This window comes from Microtus pennsylvanicus, chromosome 3 (genome assembly GCF_037038515.1).
Source record: "Microtus pennsylvanicus isolate mMicPen1 chromosome 3, mMicPen1.hap1, whole genome shotgun sequence".
NCBI classification, from domain to species: domain Eukaryota; kingdom Metazoa; phylum Chordata; class Mammalia; order Rodentia; family Cricetidae; genus Microtus; species Microtus pennsylvanicus.
This window is the reverse complement of record NC_134581.1, coordinates 90,559,808-90,583,021: the sequence shown is the minus strand read 5'-3', so window position 1 is coordinate 90,583,021 and position 23,214 is coordinate 90,559,808. Positions and strand designations below refer to the sequence as shown.

The window sequence follows — 23,214 nt, the reverse complement described above, 5'->3', positions numbered from 1 at the left end:
TGAGGAACGTGTTGTTCAGGATGTAGGTGCAAATAGGATTCTAGTCTCCTGGTTCCGAGAGTCATAGCAGATAAAAACTATTCAAATCAACCCCATGTTTTTTTATGCTCTGTGCAGGGTTTTTCTGTAACATTAATATGTACTCCATTATCCCGTATTAATTAGAAATTCTGAGGCATTGACTTCATCTGTCATAATAAACTGTCTCCCAAAGCTCCCGTCTCTCAATTGACAGGACAAGCCGTAGTGTCCAGAGGAGAAGCCTTGAGTGCATGCTAGCCCCTCCCCATTCAAACACCTCTCCCTCTGCACAAGAAACTGCAAGGAATTCCAAGTAGCAGGAGTTCATGCCACAGCCTTATTCAATGTACAAATGTATTAAAACTCTGAATCATCCCGCTAGGCCGACGGCTCAATCAACTACAACCACGGCAAAAAGGCTGAAGACACAGCCGCGGCCTCAAGCCTTATCTTTTAATTGTTTTACTAGGCACAATGCCAAGGGTGGTCTGTGGCTGCCAAGTGGGGTAGGGTGGGGGCAGAGCCTTAGCTTGGGCTTTGATCCAGAGAGATGGCAGCTTAAATTTCTACATTATGCAAATACCAAACATATTCCCAGGTGTGCGTCCACAGCCAGGAGTATATAGCACAGGGTTGCACCATCTTCAGAGGGGATACAGGAAAGTCATAGGGTTGAGATGTAAAAGGCAAGGATCACACTTTTCCACAAAACAGTGGTCCTTCATCCTGTTGAATGTTGAGCTATTCTTTTTCCCTTCCTTCCTTCCTTCCTTCCTTCCTTCCTTCCTTCCTTCCTTCCTTCCTTCCTTCCTTCCTTTTTTTTGATAACAAGGGACCGTTTTAAAGGATGTCTGTATATTTATATTTTAGAAAGGAATTAGACATTTTTAATCTCAAACAAGGCTGAGGCTGTGACCCAATGCCAGAGTGCTTGTTAGGTATTAGCGTGGCACTGGGTTTGAGTTGCCAGAGTGCTTGTTAGGTATTAGCATGGCACTGGGTTTGAGTTGCCAGAGTGCTTGTTACGTATTAGCGTGGCACTGGGTTTGAGTTGAAGCACCTGTTTATCTCCTCCCAAATCCTCATTCCTCCTTTATTGTAGCAGCTAGTGCAGTCTCACTTTCCAGCCCAGCCTTCTTCAGGGCACTATGTTTTTCTTCTTTAACTGGACTTTAAAAGGGACCGAATTGTTTAACTATCTTTTATACTCAGTCTAGATTTATAGACCGCTAAATAGGACACTTTACATTTCTTTCCCTTTCTCTTTCAAGGACAGTAACAAATCCACATGGGACAGAGCCATCACTCAATTATATCAACGGATCCCTGACACCTTACAAGGGAAAGAGCAAGACGCATGTCCACAGCAATTTCAGGGAAGTGGCTGCATTCCAAGCATCGGAAGGCTGCACAGGCTGGGAACCGAATGCCTTCCCTGAGTCACTGGGAAATATAATCACTATTACAACGGCAAATCAGTCTCCAGCTTTTCTGAAATCACCCCGTTTCATGCTAAAGAGAAAATAAGTAGTGTTTCAGTCTGGCTGATCATGCGGGAATTGAAAAATACACCAGCGGTGATGAAATTGGCCTTAAAATTAAGTAAATGATTCTTAATGTTCCAGAGCTCAGTTTCCCCACAAACTTCTCTTCTGTACAGAATATTCTATCCCACTTACAATTTTCACAGGGCAGGAATTCCCTGGTTCCTAAGGTTTCTCCTCAAGCTCCTGGACACGAGGAGCAAATGAGGCACAGCCTCAGGCCACGCTGCCCCAAGCTATTTTCAACTTGGACCCCCTCCAGCAAGGCATCCCCTGTCGGCAGTGCAGCACATCAGAGCTCCTGCCCGTTTCAAAGAACCAATTCGAGGCCATCTCAAAGCCAAAGCCGTGACCCGGACCTTCTGTCCTGGAGAAAGCATCCCAGACCCACACTGGGAAAGGCCCCTGAAGTCCGTGTGGAAAACGAAGAAGGAAGCAGGAAGGCACCTACCTGTGCTGGCCCTCGATTTCCACCTCTTCCCACCTTCCCCGTTCCTTTTGCAACTCATTTTTTTTCCACTTTTAAAACATCCAACTTTGCCTTGGGGATGAGCAGAATGAAATGTCACTTACCTATAAAAAGAGAGACGGGAGAAAAGTCATGCATCGCATTACACACAGGTCTTTGAAATCAAGGCTGGCTTCTGACTCTGAAACTGTAACAATGAGCGAGTAATATTTTTTTTATTCCACCTTTCTATATTTAATGAAACTCGGGATCTCACAGGAAGCCCATCCCAGGGGCCCAGCCTCCTTCACCTTTTTCCTTTTGTTTCGAGGCTGCTTGATATCCTCTTTCCCATTCTCACCTCAACCTGCCTGACCTTCTCTGCATGGAGGGAATAAGGGTGAGAGGCACCAACCACAAAGGCCCTCAGACAGATGTGGCACTGAGGTCACCAAATGCCACAAGTATTTTTTGTCAAAGGTGATGGAAGTGGTAAGGACTAAGGATCAGGGCGAGCCTGGCTGCCTGGGACAGGAGGGTTCAACTCCCCACAGGCAAAGTGACCTTCCACCCAATAGGTCTGGGATTTCTTTAAATAGTTTTGGCTCTAGGCACCGTTCCTTTCTCTCTCTCTCTCTCTCTCTCTCTCTCTCTCTCTCTCTCTCTCTCTCTCTCTCTCTCTCTTTCACTCTGAGTGGTTCATCTCTGAATGAATTCTTCTCCCCCCCTGTCCAGAATCATTGGTAATGCTCACTGATCAAACCAGCTTAGATTCACTCAGAGTGGTTCATCTTTGAATGAATTCTTCTCTTTCCCCCCTCTGTCCAGAATCATTGGTAATGCTCACTGCTCAGACCTGCTTGGAATGAAAGCATTCCTTATTGCATGATCCACACTGCCTAGTGCCCTGCCTCAAAGCAAGATCCAACTGACCCATCCTAATCCTAAGGGAATGTTTTCTTGAGATGCCACTAGGACACCTAGCTTGGCTTCTGGTCCCCAAAGCACTTCTTGTTCACATGGCCAGTTTCCCGTGGCCTGAGATTGTTTTACTCAGCTTCCAAGAGAAGCTGTATTCAGGAATGGCCAAGTCACTATAGCAGAAGAGAGAGCTACCAAACATCCCAACACGCGCACATATTGGAAAACAGATGTCAGTGGCCTGCCAGAATCGTCTTCATATGCCTGGAAACCACAATTCTTTTTGCTCTTTTTTTTTATTTTAGTCTTCCATCCTTTCTCTGAGGCCGTCTAAAGAAAATAGTACAGAGTTGAGCATTGGACAGAAAGGTCAGTACATTCTTCTTGACCAAGGCGATTCTGACATCCTGTTTCCCACCAAGGATGCTCCCTAAACATGCAGTCATGGCCACATGTATTTAGGAAAAGCTTTCTCCTCCAACCAAGTCACTGTATATTAGTGTGTGACTTAGAAATGGTCCAAGTTAGACAGTCGGGCTCATGGTCTTCGTGAGACTATTTGGCTCAGAACTGTTTTTTCCTATATATAAATAAAAACACTTTGCTCTAGAAGAATGGCCATCTTCATTGTTCTCACTAAGGATATTAAATTTTAAGTTGTTCTTACTATGGATATTAAATTTTAAAATAACTAATCTGGTTTTCTTGTAGGTTCCATGGTTGACTAGAGCATACTAAAGTCATGACTGGATTTGCTTTCCCTGTAGGAAAGATAGGCTATAAACTCATTCAACGAGACAAAGGTTGACTCTGTACCTCAACCAATGTGAGAAGCTGCCACCTCACCCCCTGCAGCTCTCTGCAGCTCCCACATCTGTGAAGAGGAGGGAACTCCACATGCCTCACATGGTCCACCAGGATGCCAGGCTTGAAATGATAGATTGAGAATGCTGCCAGGGGAAGGTCCTTTGAAGGAGTCTCGTGCGAGCAGAACTACTGATCTTGGGGCCATGTTTCCACAAAACGGAACATTGGTCTTCTGCTGTCTCAGGCACCCACGAAGATAAAGAGCCTTAGCCTTCTTGGCCACTGAGAATCCAGAAACTTCTGTCCAGTGTTACCTCCCCTCCTTGGACCCCGAAGGAGAGCACTGACTTCCTTTGTCACTTTCTGCCTTGGCTTACAGATTCTCTCTGAGGAGTGATCCTTGCCTCTGCTGCCTTTGCTTCACTGAAAGTCTATTGCACTGCTTGATCTCTACTCTGTAGCTTTGCAGTTGAGTAACTTTCCTAGGAGTCTGAGTGGGAGGAGAACGGGAAGAGGCTGGTGGGCAAGTCTAGGTACTGAATGTTGTGCCTTCCCTCCACCAGCGATGGCATGAGAGCAAATAGGAGGTTCAGATGCCTTGCTGATGTAGACTCAACACAAGAGGGCGTTATTCTGCCATGGGTGTCCATAGTAGGGCATCTGTATGTGGGCGGGGGGGGGACAAGACTCTTAGGGAAGTTTCTGTTCTGTTTCCTCCTTAGAATTACTAGACCATAAAACCACTCTTAAAAATGAAATCTATTCATAAAAACATTCTCTCACTCACTCAAAAAAACATTCCTAATCACAAGTAGTGGTGTGTCCAGAATCATCTCTTACAGAATTTTAAGATTTGGGGAGATGAGTGAATTTTCTGTGTATAGTAGAAAGAAGAGAAGCGATGGAACAGAACGTCAAGCCTTCGAGAATCATAAGATTTCTTCCTCAGACGGTCCTAGATATGTCCCAAGTTTATAGCTCTCTACTGATTATTCCTTATAAAAGGCTTTGCCATTACAAAACCAGCCCTGACACCTTGTCTGTGGAGTGTGAATAGGAGTCTTCTCAGATCTTGCTCTTTCCTTCATCCCTGTTGTAGTTTGGAATGTAAATGTCTGGTCCCAGCGTCTTTCTCTGTGGTCCTTCAAGCGTCTGTGGGGGGTCCCTAGTGAAGAGTGCCCTCTGCAGGGCTTATGGGCCTCTCTCTACACTTCCGTCTCCAGTTGTGAGCAACCACCCTGACGTGCGTTCCCACCAGAACCTATGTTCTCACCATGGGCCCAACCAATAGGCCCACTCACTCCTGGGCTCAAATCCCTGAGATTGTGAATCCAGATGAATATTTCTTTACTTGACAAGTAGCCTTATCAGGGGTTTTGTTGTAGGGACGTGAAGCTGACTGATAGGGTGCCCGGCGCAAAGCCTGCTCCTCCTGCTGCCCTCTGCCTACCTTCCCTCTTGACATCTATTAGAGTTGGTTTTGGCCACTCTGCCACTACGTTTTAGCCTTTGCAACCTTGACAACATTTAGCCCAGGTTTTGTGGCAAAAATGAATCACGATAAAGCTTTAGGAATTTAGACCTTTGTGAATTTGGCGCTGTAGATAAGGGATTATGGATCTATGCATTCTCTGATAGCACTGGGTCTACTAGATGAAAGGTATGGTCCCTGCCTTCTTACATTCCACAGAGACAACGTGGGGAAGATGCTGAGTTAAACAGAGCATCCTATGAGCAAGAGAGAGACAGGCATAGGCTAGGAAAGGATGCAGGGCAGGAAGTTTCTATTTGGGTGCTCTGAGCAAGGAGAAGAATAAAAACATTGAGATTCTGGATGAAACACCAGGGAATGTTCCCAGAAAGCCTAGCCCTTTGTGAACAGATCCCTGCTGAAATGCTGCATTTAACACAATCTGCTGACCGCCACCCGGCCTCCGACCCGCCTCAGCAAAGATTGCTCTCTTTTTCTCCTTGGAGGGCAATCATTCTGCAGTGGAATTCCCCACTGACCTGTCCCCAGATCTAAGGCTGGACTCAGATGCTCCATTCTCCAAGAGAATCAGAACCCTGAGGGGAGGGCAAGCTCTGCAGATGGGGCTCAGGGCCGCGCGACCTTCTGTTTCATTCAAGGCACCGTCAGCCCGACTGCTGCGGTGACTTCCTAACGGCTTCTTGCAGGTTGCTAACACCACACGGGATAACAGAACCACTCATGGAAACCACCTTCCACCAAAAAGGTTTCTCCTCCAGTGTTCCCCTCTTCTTCATCTTAAGGTTGAGTGCCAGGGACAGCACAATTAGCCCCTTCCGCTGCACAGCCAGCGATGCTCTTCGGATTTTGAGAGCTGTGAAATGGTGTTGACATCTGTGGTGGCTGTGGAACACAAAGGACTCGGATACACGCAGAACAGGCGAATTCTAGGTGCAAATCAAGGGCTTTCTGTGGACCCGGCTAGTTATGCGGATCTGATCATTGCACTTTTCCATACTTGAGCAAGGAAAAGAAAGATGGATTCAGGGGTAGGGCCAGGCAACATTCCTTTCTCTTCCTGTTCTGCTCCACACCTCATCCTTTCTGTTCCAATCAGGAATCTGAGACCCTACCAGCAAGAAGCCTGCCTGCATGTCCCCATTACTGAGATCTACAGAAGCACCCCTGTGACAAGCGACGGGCTGAGTCCTCCCCTGCCCTTTTTTTCAAATCTTTTTTTGTTCATTAGTATATATCAGCCATCAACAACCACATCCACTCATGCTGTTGGAAGAATGACCTCACAGAGTATGCAGGCATTCACTTATTTCAGAGATAAAGCTCCAAGACCCCATGCTGGGTTGCCAAGAGGAAAAGGAGTGAGCACAGGCTCCATCTAGGTCCACGCGGGTGGGAAAATGATGCTGACCCATCTAGAGGGAAGTTATTTTTAGGCCTCTCTGTTCAAAGGTAGTGGGGTAGATTTAGAATCTCCTGTCCAGCTGGTCCCCCGCTGGGGTACTGGAGGAGTGAAACCCCTCACACTTTCCATCTCTTTTCCTATCTTATTAAAGCACAGTGGGGTTCACGGCTCTCTGCCTTTCCTGCCCACGTCTTCTCCACAATCTGGAGAGAGATCTGACCTTAACGTAACTGGGTGGGGAGATAGAGGCCCTGGGTAGGGGCAGTCTGGAGCTGAAGAACACAGAGAAAATAATGGACCTGTCCTGTTTACTCCCTTCTCTTTCTTCGTGGTCCTCCTGGGGTGGTTGAAGAGATCTTCAGTGAAGTTAGGCTATACATGTGATGGCTGGGTTGGGCAAAAGCCTAGAGGGGTCACAGGATTCATCCCACCCAGCACCTGTGAAGGGAACGGCCATTGGGCTGTGTTGTATGGAGGCTCCCACGGGAGAACGGGCTTTCCCTGACAGCCTCTTGTTCTCTCTCATTGATGCGCTCAGGCCATGACTGGGTGAGAGATTGTTCTTCTTGTCCCAGTGAGTATATTTATTGATATTTGCAACTCAGCAGAGCATTGTACTGAGTACCTGGGTGGGGGTGTCGGTGTCTGTCCCTTCAGCTTACCCTTTCTCTCTCCACCACTCCCAAGTGGGGGGTTAGGAGAGGTCGCACCTGAGCTGGGGATGCTCCCCCAGCCTGTCAACTACTTACAGTCTATAGAACATTTCCCCTAACAGTGGAGGGTTCAAAATCAGTCAGCCATCTGCATAGAACCCGCGAAACCAGCAAGTTCCTACGGTTCTGGAAGCCTCTGGAAGGCTGACCTTGCTTGCTTCCTATACTCCATTTTCTGGGCAGTGTCTTCAAAGAAAGCAAAGGTGCCATTTTAAGATTCCACTAATGTCTGCTCCTTAACCACTTGACAAATGTCTGAAAACTGTTTTTTTAAAACACAGAAAATGGTCAGGCTAGTAACCAAAGTCTTGGGAGAATCTGAGAAGCAGAGGCCCACTTTCCTCTATAGCTGTTGGATTGCTGGGCTGAGTGGATCTCAGCATTCACCGCACATTACATGAGAAATGCCGTGCTCTGGTGTCTGTCACTCCGGTCTACTCAGGATCTAAAAGCAGGACACAGGCACCTGCAGTTCCAAAGCTTCCATGAGGGATGGCGCCTGGGTGACAAGATACAGAGAGTAATGGCAGTGTAATGGAGCCTATATGCCCCTCAAATTCCTAGCTCTCAAAGAGACAATTTTCTAGGACAGGTGCCACCACAACCAAAAGGAAAGGACGGTGTCCTCATTCCTCTCTCTCCTGTTGCCAGAAGATTCTTTTTCATACGTAAATCCCTTGATCTAACCAAACTGCTTTCTGAAGACAGGAATCACACCGGGTTCAGCATGCAAGAGCTGTCCGTCTGTGGAATCCATCAGTGAGCAACTGCCCCCACTTGACAGGCAGGGGCCAAAGACTGTTATTGCTTCTGATAGAGAAAGGCGTAGTACACTTAATTACCAAATACTTAACAAACACCTCCTTTGAACAACCTACCTACCTAGAGGTGGTAACATCCCGAGATAATTTATGGAGTTCCTTCGAGCAAACATCTTGTCAATCAAACATCTTGGTCACCCCACACACCAGTCTCAAAGAGAGTCTAGATCGGCACTGTTCCACTCTGCATTCTCCCCCTGGAGCCCTGCTAGACTCCACACCGGCGGGTGAGTAAATGCCCTGGGCTCTTTCCCCAGGACACTCAGGTAGGAACCACAGGTTTTACCTTTCCATAGACGAAACGTGTACTTCGTGCAGCTCCGGATTGGGAGCAGCTGGAAGAGGCCGTGTGCTGATTAAAGGGCCCTCAGCCAGGTGGCTGTGGCGAGGGACAGAAAGAGCTAGAAGCCCTTATTTCCTCACTCCCTCTGAGCTTGTTCATACAGTAAAACATAGAGGCCCCGCTGTGACTGTTGATCACAAAGCAAAGCAAAGGCAGGCTTCGAAATTTATGAGACCTCCATACCTGCAGTCAGCTCGCTAGCCTTGCCCTTCCCCTGGGGCCACCAGGCTATAGTGTTTGTCCTCCAGAAGGAGCAGAATAGCTATGAAGTTGTCATTCTGACATCCCACAATGGCTCCTTAAGGATAAGTGTGATGGTAGATAGAGGAGATAGAATGAACAAGAGGGAGAAAGAGGAGAACACCTTCCGAGCAAGGGAAGGAAGAAGACGCTGGCTGGAAGAGTTCTCTGTCTTTCCTGACTTTTTTCTAGAACCAGTTGGCTCTGACCGCACATAAGCTGCACCAACGTGAACAGGGTGGCTAAGATCTGTGTTCTCCAAAGCCTGACAAATATCTGCAGAACTTTCATGGTGGATGGGTGGGGATGATGTTGCAAGCAGGGCTGTTGTTAGATAAATGTTGATGGAGAGCAGAGGTGTGGGCTAGCAGGGCTGAAGTCCCTGACATGTGCTTGATGGGGATGTTCGTGAGATGTTAAGAAGGTTGTTCCTCTAAGCAATATGCCTTGACAGTCAGAGATGAAATTTTATAGCAGGCTACATTCCAAGGGGCTGCCTGAAGGTGAGTGTTTGCAGCTCAGTGCCAGCGTAGCGAGGCTTACTGCATGGTTGCAGCAGGGCTCCTTGACATGTGAGACTTACTGCATGATTGCAGCAAGGCTCCTTGAAAAGCAAACACCAAGAGTCATGTTCCCATCTGATATTTTCTTGTTGAGAAAGTAGATCTGCTTCTAGCTTCTTCCTGCAGGTTATCCAGCCCCCAAAGCAGGGTATGCTGGACCACACTATGCCCCCAGAGCCTCTAGCCTGAGAATTCTGACTCCATGGAGCCATTAGGGGAATTTGAAGGATGCTCTTCAAGTCTCTGGCTCACAGCCCATTCTACCTCTTTGCTGAGCTAAGCCGGGTCAGCTGTCCTCCTGCCTGGGGTGTAGGCTATGTATTTGATGATGCTGTTGGTGGACTTAACGGAGGTGAACCCTGAGACTCTTGTTTGTCTGTATGTACTGTGGGCTTGAGCACCGTTTTGGTTTGTGGACAGTGGACATCGACATATTCTTCAGACTCCAAAGTTCTCAATAAGTGCATCTGGCAGCCAAGACCTCATGAGAAACTGTGGGAGTAGCTGAAGCCTCCTCATTGAAGAAAGTCACAGCCCCAGCAACCCTATTCATGCGCTGCACCTTGCGGCGTCCTTTCATGTCTATTCTTATTCTGTCTGGTGCGCACAGAAGCCTTACAAGGTCAATGTTCTCTCCCAGTCCTAGTTTACGGAGGATGCTAGTGTTAGCGAGGCTGTCATCCGCCGATGATCACAAATTCATTCACGCAACTCAGGGACACTTCTGTGTCCCAGGCGCTAAGGATTCCTATGGACGAGTGCCTACTTCTGCCCTTGTGGAGGCTGCTCCCAACTGCTCTGGGCATGGATCCAGCCACTCTCAAACTTCCTCAGAACAGCACAGCTGGTGAGCTGACCTACACACCTCATCCTGGTGGACTCCATTTCCCTTTTTATGTTCTCTTTAGTTATTCCCAGCTTCGGAGGCAAAAATTTAAATTTACTGGTCCCAAGATGAATATATACCCAAGAATCCTTCCAACACCACTAAATAAGCTTTATTTCACAGCATCTGCCAGGGACTCTCACTTAAAATTCAGTGTTTGACTATGTCCAATTGATTTGAGTGAACGTAGTAACGAGTAGTTAATTCTCCGTAAGTGTTTTTAATAACGGGTTGATATTTATTCAACTTGTTTTTCAACTAACTATACATGAGTGGAATTTATATGTTGGTTGCCGTGTGTTAAATGAAAACCAAATGATTAATAAAAACATGTTTATTGAGGATTAATTCTGCAATAACCACCTACACAGTATCTATCAAAATAAATCCTCCGTAAATGGGTATTGGAAAGCTTTATTTAAATTGTTCCTATAAAGCAAACTTAAAGAAAATACTTCCTATAGGAGCTGGCAGTAGCAAAATCCTGAAACTAGGATTTCTTATTTAGTCAACTTAACAATGATAGCGTTTCTCATCTGTGGATTTGGGAACCCCCATATACCAAGAAACAACAAGAAAAAAGAATATAAGAACTCCTATCAGTAGTTTGAATTTACATTTGCTTTACTGATGATTAAAAGATCTAAATGTCTACAAGTAGCTCGAGCTGGGACTGGCATCACCTTGTCCCCAAACAGTAACTTGTTCATTGTCCGAAGGAAGGAGGTGGGGGTGGGGTATATGCCTTATTTCCTTGGAATTAAATATCTGACTTTCCCAGTCGTTTGTGTCTTTAGAAATTCAAGGGGGGTTTGTTTGTTTGTTTGTTTCTCTGTTCTCATTTTTTGTTCTCCTTTCCTCCAGAAGGGCCATAGCAATGACAAAAATAGCTCATCATGATGCCTCCCCTTATCCTAGTCAACACAGTGCTGCTGCTGCTCCTGCTGCTGCTGCTGGTGATGGTGATAGTGGTGGAGATGGAGGTGGTGATGGAGGAGGTGATGATAGTGATGGTGGTAGTTGGGATGGAGGTGGAGGTGGTAGTCGTGGTGGTGCTGGTGGTGATGGAGGTGGTGGAGGTAGTGGTGGTGGTGGTGATGGTAGTGATATCTATATTTGAGACTAGTCAGTGAGCCAGGCACGCTTGCTTATTTTTACTTTTATAAATATCCTTTTGCCGGTCTTAAGATTTTGCTCTACCATCTTCTTGGTTTGTTTTCAGATAGGGTCTTACTGTGTTGCCCAGGCTGACCTTCAATCTCTGGGCTCAGATGATCATCCTGCCCTAACTTGAAATTAATTAGAATTGTAGGCACAATTACCACTCTTGTACTTTTAGTCTCTGCTGAGAATTGAAGGGGTGGGATCTAGAGTTATAAGCAAGACTGGATTCTTAGAAGCTATGGAGCAAGGCTGGTCCAGAAGTCTGGACAGAGAATGATTGTGGACCATCACCATCAGATAAGAATGGCAATGGAACAGTCACATGGCCTTTGGGCCAGAATCAATCCATCTAACTCTAAGGCTGTACATATTGTCTAGCACAACAGCAAAGATGTAGCCCACAAAGTTAGGAGGAACCCAAAATTTCCATCTTCAAGAAAGTGTCTTTTTTTCCCTCTGACTTTCCTTCTTAATGAACTAATTCCCTAATATCCATCATGGTTCTTACTGCACTGTGAACAGCCTGGATGACTGTAGACAAGCATGTCTCAACTTGTGGCTCATGACCCCTTGCGGGCTGAATGACCCTTTCACAGGGATTACCTAAGACCATCAGAAAAACACAGATGTTTGCATTATGACTCATTAACAGTAGCAAATTTAGTTATGAAGTAGCAACAAAAATAATTTTATGTTGGGGGTCACCACAACATGAGGAGCTATATTAAAGGGTCACAGCCTTAGGAAGGTTCAGAGCTGCTACTGTAGACAGAGGAACATCTCCATCAACCCTATTCCTACATCGTCAAGCCTGAGGACATACGAACAGTAAGGCCTACAATTACTTCCTAGATAACTGTGGTTCACTGCATTGGGCCAATGGAGCAAATATTGTCTCCTCAGACCCTAGAGCCATAAGCCCTGCCATGATTGGCCCCTTGTCATGGTTACCAGAATCTCATCCATCATAAGGAAGGGAGAGGAATCAGCCTGGGAACTGTCAACATTATAATGCAAGCTGTTTAACAATCAACCATATCTCAGAAGTACTTGGGAATGAAAAGAAAGAAAAGTACCTAATGATTGACATAATTGAGGGTGGAGGTTTTTGGTTTTTTTTTTTTGTCCTGGCAGCTCAGTCATAAATAAACACACAAAAGCTTACATTAATTACATATTGTTTGCTGGATAATCCAGGCTTATTACTAACTAGCTCTTACATTTAAGTCAACCCATTTCTACTAATCTATGTATTGCCATGTGTTCATGGCTTTACTGGCCCTCTGGCATCATGCTTCTTAGGTATCTGGCTCACATCAACCTCACTCTGCTCTTCCTCATCACAGTCCTCTGTCTGATTGTTTCACCTAACTCTGTCCTGCCTGGTCATTGGTCAAACAGCTTTATTATTAACTCAAGGGAGAAATTCATATTCACAACATACGAAAGGATGATCCCACAGCAATTGACTGTTTATAAACTGTCATCTCCTTCCCTTTACCTCCTGGTCTTTCTATGGGCCCTACAAAGATTTACACCACTCTCTTACACACACAGTTTCTTATTGATGGAGATTCTACTGAAGGAGGTGATTAACTTTTTGACCTTATGAGGCTCTAGTGTGACCTCAGAGAAGATATATAATCTTGTTATCTAGTAATGAGTTTTATGGCTTATTTCCATGTATTCCAGTTATGTTCATCTAGTGATTAAGGCAATTATCAGCCTCTGCATTTCTGAATTATGAATGATGGAGCATTCCCCAGGCATGAAAGAGGCTTGGGATGGTTCTGCCCATTTCTTATCCTATTCAGTACCTATTTCCACTCTCCCAGACCAGCATAGATAAGCAGACAATGCATTGTTTCTGGGAGCCTAGCATTTTGGCCCATCTAAGCTCTACTTGGGTATGGCTATCAATGCAGTGACCTTTAGATTTAATTGATTTAAGTAAATCCTCTGCTTATCATTCACTGGTGCCGTGCACTAAGTTGTAATTACTAAGATTATTACTTAAGATTTGGGGAAAGGAATCACGTGCAGCGAACTGTCTATCATCTATGAATGCTGCAGCCTGGGCAACTGTGCTTTTCTGAACACCGGTAGCTGTAGTGTAATCTACTATGTGGAGACACATGTGCACAGTGCTTGGTAAATCAGGGCATCCCATGGGCACATCTTTCTCTCTGGCTCATACTTTGTTGCTTGACAGGTTTTCCTAGTTTGCATTTGAGTTCATGTGGCACAGAGTGATTTTTAGTTCACCTTGTACTCTTTCTGGATACACCCCAAAAGGCAGGTCATGAATAATCCTTAAGAAGGCATGAAAGGAGGAGGGCTCAGTGGTTAAGAGCACTTGTTGCTCTTCCAAAGGACCTGGGTTCAATTCCTACTATCCACATGGCAGCTCAAAACCATCTTTAACTCCAGTGTCAGGAGATCCAACTCCATCTTCTGACCTCTGAAGACATTTGGTACATAGACACATAGGCCGGTAAAACACCCATACAAGTGATAAGAGAAATATGTGGTGTTGTCCAAGGTTTTTTTGTGCTGCCCAGTTCCCACAATCATTAAGTCCCAAAGAAATCACACAGAGGTCTACATTAATCATAACCCGATTGGCCCATTAGCTCAGGCTACTTATTAATTCTTATAACTTATATTAGCCCATTGTTCTAGAATACGCTAGCCACATTGTTCGGTACTTTTTTCAGTGAGGCCATCACATCTTGCTTCTTCTGTATCTGGGCTAAGACTGTGTCCTCTTCCCAGAATTCTCCTGTTCTCCTTGACCCGCCTCTACTTCCTGTCTGGTTTTCCCGCTTATACTTCCTGCCTGACTACTGGCCAATCAGTGTTTATTTAAAATATAATTGACAGAATACAGACCACGGTCCCACACCAATGTGGTATACTGTAGGTCTTGTATTCTCATACCATTTGATAGGTACGGCAAGGGAATAAGTGTAGTGGTGACCTCCATTGGCCATCCTTACTTTTCCCCATTTCTATAGTGTGAGTAATCAAGGTCAGATGGCATTTTTATGGTGAGCAGCATTTGGTAAAAATTCATGTTACCTAGATCCAAAGCTGTGATTAGGCCATTAAGGCCATGGATGTGAAATAGAGTTCTAAATCACCATTGCTCATCTGAACATACTAACACACACCTATCATCCCAGCACTTGGAAGGCTGAGGCAGGAAAATTCAGAGTTTAAAGTCATCCTCTGCTACACAGTAAGATGGAGGTCAGCCTGTGTTACAGGAGAGAGACTACTATTCAGAAGCAATGTAAGTAAATGTTTCTTTTAAAAAAAATTATTTACTTTAAAAGTAAAAGTTTCTTTAGCAGCCATTTCCAGAATTCAAAATCCTCTTATTTATAAGGTACACCTAGGCTAGTTTCCCCCCAGCTTTATTGTCTGAAAGTGTGTGGGACAACAATATAAATTAGGTATGAATCTATGTCCTGATTCTGTCATTTTTATATTATATGATTCTGTAGGAATTCTTTAATTTTGGTAAGGTCTAATTTTATCCCTAAGTAGGTATTACTTATGTAATTCTAAAATCTGACAAGAAACAAACAGACCAAGCATAAAACATCCCTGCCACACCATGTGGTCCATATTTCTAATGGCTCACACCTCCAGCTGATTTGCATAGGTTCTTCCCCCTTGTACTGGGAGGCAAAAGATCTTTCCAAGGCAATCATTTGCATCTTTGTGATGAAGTTCCCAGAAAAGACTCACTGCACAATCCCTGACATGCTCTACTGGCCCAGAGATGTGTCAGCCCACAGACTTAGGAAAATTCTTAACAGCAAGACAAACAAGTTTGATGGTAAGCTCTGAGTTTCTTTCTTTACTCAGAGCTCACGTAATCCCTAGATCACCAAAACATCTGGGTCTAAAGAACTTGCCTTGCTATTTTTGGAATCCTTCCCATGATCCATTTGACCTTCAGTGAAGGAAAGTTGATGGGACTATAATCCCACTACCCAAGTGTGGAGGATTTCAGATGGGTAAACCTGGATAGTCATGCAGTTTTGCTAAGATCTGAAAGCCAGGGGCTTCATGCAGATCCTAAGGCCTGACAGCAGGTCAGGTCTGTCCCTCTTTTGCATGTCCTGGACTTTGGAGTTTCTACGTTCCTCAGCAAACACATCTTGCAGTGTGCGGGTAGCTAGGCCACACAGCGCACCCTAGTACTTCTATGATGTAAAAATCAATACTGGAAACCAGGAGATGTATTTTACTGGGTTAGAATTGAAACACAACTCCAAACATGGAAAAAGCTTAGCTGAAAACCCCCTCTAGAGTTCATTCCTTTTCAATTTCCCACTATACATTCCTGTCGGAGGTGTTGGGCGCTGTCTGATGGTTGTCACTTCTCCTCAGCAATTTCTGGCCAAATCACAGGACTTGGCAAAGAGATTCCAAGTGAGACACCACATACAATGAATGATAAAAAGCAACCTAAGAAGATAAAGTATAATACAAAGACTGTAGCTTGGTCCAAAATCCACCATCAAGTAGGTGATGGTGCACAGAATTCTAGAAAAATGTCCCATTTACAGCAATGTGTTCAGAGCACCTCTTCTCAGATGGTATTTGTAAGAAGGATTTGTGAGAAAGAAAATGGGTTATGGTACTGGGCAGTGTGTGTGTGTAAAAGTTTTAGAAATTTAAAAGTTAGAGAACTGTATGAGTCAAAAATAGAAGCAGATAAAGGGGTCAGGCAATATCTACTTGGGCTGGTGGGCCTCATGGTCCTGTTTTCTCATAACTATTCTCTGCTAGAGTTCTGCATTGATCTGAAACAACCTCTAAGGACCTTGGGTTGAAGGCTTGGCTGTCAGCTGACACGCTGGGAGGGTGTGTTCCACCCAGGGCTCTGACCTCAGGTGACTGAATCCAACGAAGGTATTGCAATGTGTGTTATATTGGGCAGTGGTAGACACTGGAAGCTGGGAGCAGTTGGCGGAAGTATGCCTCAGATTTGCCCTGGAAGAGACTAGCTTGCCCCTTGCCTCTTCCTCACCCCCTGCTCTTTCTTTCTCTCCTTCCAGGCCTCCAGGACACAAGCAGATTTGTCCCTACCACACAAAGACGTGTTTCCTGCCATGATATTCTGTCTCACTTCAGCCTAAAAGCAATAGAGCCAGCTGACCAAGGATTGAAACCTTTGAAACCATGAGACAAAAACAATGTTTTCTTCTTTAAGTTGATTTGCTCCGGCATTTCATCACAGTGATGAAAAGCTGACTGACATCTGGTATAACATGAAAGCAGCCATAGGCTCTGGGTAAAAGAATTGAGTATTCTCATAAAATACTGTGTTCCCATAAAACTAAGCTTGCAAGAACAAGTGATGGCCTAGATTTGGCCCACGAGACACAGTTTTCTGATCCCTGTCTCAGATGATCAACTGTACACGCTCCTTTGAAGGATGCCCATGAAATAGGCCTCTTTTTTTTTTCAAAAGCTCTGTACCAACTCTACAATGAACTTTCAAAACCTTTCACACGTGTGCTTCTTTAACGTGTGTCTGTGGTGAAGTCTGGTCTAGGGTTTCACACTCAAGTTTCCTAGCTAGAATCCAAGTCTTTGTGTCTCTCATTGCAGGGCCCAAGCATCACAGACTTCTTTGATGTAAGAGATGATGTTGTGATCATGATCCAACCCCCAATCTCAGCTATTCATTCAGCATATTCATATAACTCAGTGTCTGGGTTTTCTGGTCCATTTGAAAGAATGGCATGAAAGGCAGGCATTGCACCTTCCAAGAAAGGTCCTGGAGCGTCCCTTGGAAATTAAGGAGGACTCTACTGAGCACAAATATTTTATAAAACACAATCTACCCACCATGCAGAAGGTCTACATGTGTGTATTCGCACACACAAGAGTACAGACCTAAAAGCACAGAGACTAAAAAGTGCTTGATTGGATAGAGGCAGAGATGAATTCTAAACTGAGTGTCCATGAGAAGAGGATGTCCTAGCTTGAGGGGAAAGAAGAAAAGCTTGTCCCATGGTTTGTTTCATCACCAGAACTGCTCTGTGCAGTCAGCAGTTAGGTTTTGGTGGGAGGGTGATGCTGATGGAGAATGGTCTTTCACCCTTGCTTCCCCGGTGCCTGCCACCTCTGTCCTCTCTCCAGACACAGCTGTGTAGCTGGAGGGGACTGTGCTGCTTAGAGAAGAGGAAGCAGCACCTGAGTGGACAGTCTCGCTAAGCAGCAGCAGCCACTCACAGCTCTGAGGCCCCTGACTTTGCCGTTGAGAACAAACTGTGCACTCCCCTACAACCTTGACGTGGCCGCTTCACCTCTCTGTATATCAGTTTTTCTAACAATGACATGACTATAATAGCCTCAGCTTTATTGTGTGGTTCATTTTCTGTGAATAATGTACTTAAAATAGGGCCTGGAGCACAGTCGGGTCTAATCCATGGCTCTAGAGCACAACCTGCCTCCTACCCCCTGACAGCCACCAAGGCTAGCACAGTGCAAATTTGTAGATCATATGAGCCCGTCCACTTCAGAAGCAGCATTTGGTAGTTTGGAGTGACGTGTAAACAAAATGAAGTCAGCTGTGACTTTCCACCCCATCAGAAAGTCTGAGTTACACGGGCATACTGGAATTCCACATTGTCTCCCGAAGAAAAAGAAATTCACATCTCTCTATCAGAATTGGAAACATCTAATTTTAAATCAACTTTGTCATGTTGATAGGTGTTGAGAGAAAGAAGTAGGGGAAGTTATACCCAGGTTCCCTTTAAGTCTCAGGTCAGGCTTAGTGGTGGAAACCCGTCAGACCATTTGTGAATTGTGAAGCTAATGCTGAGGAGACAACCAGCTAGCGATGAAAGGAAGGAGGAGACATCCTGGGACTGCATCAGCTACATCCTGCTGGAGCCTCAAGTTCAGGTGTGATCAGCTGGACCATGTGTTAAGAGTAGTGCCTATGTGAGAAGTTCAGGTGTGATCATATATAACACTGCACATCCAGTTGCAATCGAGCATACCGCATGCTCAGATATGATTCATATACCACCATTCAAGGGTGATTTCATGTACCCCAAGTTCAGATTTGATCACACATACCCTGTGTTAGGTATGGACACACACATATCACACACGAAGTTGTGATCCCCTGAGATACGTATTCAGGAATGACCTGCATACCATGTGCTCAGCTTTATCACCTGCATCGCTTATTCAGCTATGATTGCATACATTCACCTATCCTGTATGGACAGGTAAATGGTAAAGGACTCCGTCTAGCTGGTACCTCTGAGTGCATCAACTTCCTATGGGCCTTCTTTTCTCCTGGGGCACATTAATCTCCACAGGCGGACATAGATGAGGGGAGGCTGGGAATACAGAGAAGTAATTGCCCGGCAGGATTGCAAGTGACTTTCTGCGTATTTTCCAAAGTCATAGCACAAACTGTCTAGTTCCTTTGCCTCTCGGAAGATTTTCCCCACCCACTCTGCATCCTCTTGAGAGACTGGACAAAGACATCTTACTACAAATCACCATCAAGGGCCAGCGAGACGGCTCGGTCACTAAAGGCATGGGCTGCTGAGGATAACAACCTGAATTTGATCCCTGAGAGCGTGATGGTGGAAGAAGAGAACCAAACCCCAGGTTGTTCTCTGACCTCCGTATGGACCATGGCATACCCACAAATCTTCCAACACTAAATAAATGAATAAACAAATAAATGGTGTGCAATAAAAATGTAAAAATCAATATCAAGGAAGTTTAGAATATGCCAGACTATGGGCAACTGCAAGGTCGTATACTAGTACTTGTCTTGGGCAGAGCACCTCTTTAGGGTCCCACCAAGAGCCCAGGTCTGAGGACCCCTGGATCCACTGTGACGGCTCCTTGCACACACTCAGAACTAGCTCGGCCTGGCAGCACCTATTTCACCCCTGCTACATTTTGCTTTTGTATGTGTAGCAGCATAATGGAAGACTGTGAGTGCATAGGGTAATAGACAGGGTGGGAGAAGGGACCAGAGGTGTTGCGCCTGCTTCTGGCGAGGTAGGTTTGCTGTCATCTCAGGGTGTGGGTGACCTCAGGCTTCTATACAACACCGTGGAGATCAAGAGCTGATCATAGGCTCCAGGGACTCTGTGGTCTCGGAAAGAACAGATCCTTACAATCCCTCCACATCATTATCAGCATTGGTCTCTTGTGTCTTTCATTCTTGTGGTGCACACAGTTTTGGTACACAGAGGCATTGGAAGGCTTCCGGCAACCCCCGCCCCCTTCCCCGGTGTGGGGCCAGGTGGGCTCCTGGGAAGTGTCGTATCATCAGGTACTCCTGTTGGTAGAGTCACCCCTAAATTCATTCTGAGTTGTACCATTTAATCATCTTCTTCCACATTTTGTTTTGCTACAGTGAATGTCACAGCTGAAAAAAGACGGCAAAAGTCAGAAAGACTCTGATAGAAGCCGAATTCTGCTCTGCTTCCCCTGCAACCATTTTTCTCATTCCCTTCCTCTTGTAGCCCCCTTTCAGCCTTCATCGTGTCTTTTAAATACGAAATGTAAAGTATTAATTTTGAGCAGAAGCAAGATTAAGCCCTCTGGAAAGGATTCTGGAGATGGAGCCGTCGCTTGACTTAATTAAGAAGCGATTAAAACGGAGCGCTGCATTAAAACTTCATGTAACTGAGACCCACAGAACTGTCGGTGGGGAAGTAGAGTCAGGAGATGGGGGTGGGGTTGGGGGAGAGGATGAAGCAGTCATTGGATAGCCAGTATAAAGCAATATTTGTTGAAATCGTGAGAAAAAATATTAGAGAAAATTGAATTGGTTTGGAGATTTCTAAACTCTATCTTTCTGAAAGGTCAGAATGAAGACATAGAAATCGTTGCTACACCTTCCGAACTTTTGGAAGTCCCCAGAATGGGCCATCTCCATTGCTCTCCTCCTCTCCCCTCTAGCCCAGGTGTCTGAATAGAAAGCAGAACACGCTGTGTGTATCAATACTCCAGGGAATGCGGTTAGCCCCCTGCGGCTATAGGGATAGCGACGACTAATTAGCCCCTCCATTACGGGCTCTGAGGATGTGAGCAGATGGGTGTTTAAGTTAACGGCACATCCAATTTGTCCTCCATTAATTCCAGAACGATACCTGAGTTTATGGGAGTTTTTACATTGTTTCGTCTGCGCCAGAGTCAGTTCCCCCGCCGTCCCAAACTGTCATTCTTTAGACAAGTGGCTCTAGCTCTTTCCGTGGGTTCTGGAAGCAAACTCTGACTCAGCGGCAAGCTGCTTGGCCATCCTAGCACTCCTGGTTGTTTTCAGCAACTCCCAGGGGGGTCTTCTAGCCTTTCCTTCCATCTCTCGCTTCCTATTTGTCGGGCTCATTTTCAACATTCTCCTCCAGTCATTCCATCTAGTCAGCTTCAAAAACGGTTAGAGTTTATGTCTCTAAAGTTCCTGCTGGAAACTTTGTCAGAGCCTGTTGCTCTGATATAAGAACGGTCAAGTTAAGAAGCCTACAGCATTGCCTGGCACGTGGTGTACCACTCAAACGTACCACCAACTCTTTCTCTACCATCCCTCGTACTCCCCAAATGGAGCTGGCAGCCCAATCCTGTGCCTCCCCACTGAGGAAGAAGGGAGGTTAATGGGCCGGGGTACCCAGACAAGTGCCAGCAGAAGAGACCCAGCTCTTCTTTCCCCTCTCGTCTCACCCTAGATCTAAGATTGGCAGTCGTCTGGGATGGGGAACCTCACACTATTTCTGCTGAGAGCCAGAGAAATTCGATTCTGTCTGATTCCCTTTTAAAGCGTTTCACTGTGAAATAGCTTTGATAACCTCCAATCTTCTTCATGTCTTCATTTTTATGAATGAAAAAATAAATAAAACAACCAAAAGGCTCTGCGAAGTCACAGATGCCTGGAGCACCATGGAGGAAGGGAAACTCTGGCCCTCTATCAAAAGCTAGGTCTACCTTTCCCAGAGTTCCAGGGTTTAGATCAGCAGGAAAACATCACCATGGCCATGGTCACTGTCACTACCAGTGCCACCACCATGTTGACCTGAATGTAGACCGAAAGTCTGACGGAGAAATGACTGGTAAAACATCTCCAGTTTAAGATGTTAATGCTCCCCAATCCAAAGCATCTTGAATGCTGGCAGCGCAAGTGGAAACATCCCGCAGCTGACCCCGGGGAGGGCCATCAAGTGCTGCAGACAACGCTCCACCACGCTGAAAACAGGGGCCTCGGGCTAGGTGCAAAAGGGGCACCAGAAGGACAAACAAGATTATATTTTGACATGGGTCCCCTCCCTAAGACAGCTCTCACATACGCAGATATTCTAAAACCTGAGAAAAAGCTGCAATCTTAAAAAGGCCTGTTCCCAAGCATTTGGATGAAAGCTATTGAACCAGAGCCAGGAGGCCAGTGTTGGCACCGTTATTGTTCTAAAGTGGTAACCAAGCAGAGAAACCCCCCTTCTCTCCCTCTCTCTCTCTCTCTCTCTCTCTCTCTCTCTCTCTCTCTCTCTCTCTCTCTCTCTCCACACCTCCCTTTCCCTCTCTTGCCCAGAAAGGCCTTCAACTGGAGATAATCTTACCTCTCCCTCCCTAGTGCCAGAATCCATCCCCACATGGCCCAAACAATATTCTTGTTTCATTTTCATGTGTAAAAACAATTTCAAGTCTCGAACAACACATTCCCGTGATTCCCTGGGTACAGTGAGCACAGTTCTGGGATTTCTTATCTGGAAAGGGCAAGGAGTGTATGTCATAGCCTGGCAGCCGAAGAGCAGGTGAACATCAGATGCCTTGTGTTGTGAAATATTATTTTAAGGTGTGTTACATTTGCTCATGCTCTGGAATGTTCATTTAACGATGTAAAGGATGTGTTGCCTTTGTGCTGCGTTTGTTTAACTCTGCGAAGCTGTGATTCTTTGCCTGTCTAAAACACCCGATGGTCTAACAAAGAGCTGACCAGCTAATAGCGAGACAGGAGAAAGAATAGGCCCAACTAGCAGGCAGACGGAATAAATAGGAGAGGTGAAGGAGCAACAGAGAATAAAGAGAGGAGGACATCAGGGGCCAGCCACAGATTAATAGTGAAATTAAGATATACAGAAGTAAGAAAAGGAAAAACCCAGTGGCAAAATGTAGGTGGGGTAATTTACAGTAAGAAACACTGGCAAGAAACAAGCCAATCTCAGGCCTGGCATTTGTAAGTAAGACTAAGACTCCCTGTCTGGGTTTTTGGGAGCTAGTTGGTGGGCCCCCGAAAGAGCAAAAATTTAAAAGAACCCAAATAGCAAAGAATAAAAACATCTACAGCCTTGGGGAACTGTAAGGGAATGCCTCCTGAGCCCATTTTTTATAGACGCGTTCGCCTTTTAGATTCTAAACAATCCTGTGCCCTGGCCCCTCCCAGAAATTCTGATTTCATAGTTCGGCAGTGAGGAGGGGGGGGGCAAGGACATCGCCAGCATTTTAAGACCATCCCAGGTAATTTCCATATTGAGGAGAAGAGGACTAGCTTCAGAGACACAGCACTTAATTGAAGTCACCCGCGGAGTGGCATAAAGCAAATGTGGCCTCTGGACTCCTGTGTCACGTGTCACTGTGCTGGTAACCGGGTATCTTTTCCAAAACAGTGGGGTAGAGTTAGCCTCATTAACAAGACAAAAAAAATGGCAAATTAGGTCAGCCCCATGGTTCAAGCAACACCAAAATATGGCTTATCAGAGCCTGCAGGGATCTTCTACGGGGAAGGATAATTTCCTTGCTGAACTTGGCCTTCAAAGAATTAGAAGGAAACTTGCTGTTTTCAGACAGGCAGAAAGGAA

The 23,214-nt window shown here is 45.5% G+C and overlaps 1 protein-coding gene across 5 annotated transcripts in view; it reads right to left on the bottom strand.

The window, feature by feature from the left end:
• Positions 1-23,214, bottom strand: part of Ntm (neurotrimin) — a 978,968-nt gene that overhangs the window by 687,548 nt on the left and 268,206 nt on the right. The window contains exon 2 of one of the 5 annotated variants that reach the window (XM_075966466.1): positions 2,017-2,138. The exons of 3 other annotated variants lie outside the window; for them this stretch is intronic. In XM_075966466.1, the coding sequence (XP_075822581.1) occupies positions 2,017-2,074 (58 nt within the window). In that variant the 5' untranslated portion in view covers positions 2,075-2,138. Of the gene's footprint in view, positions 1-2,016; positions 2,139-23,214 lie in introns of those variants that run through there. One more of the 5 variants, XM_075966462.1, reaches the window with a different exon arrangement.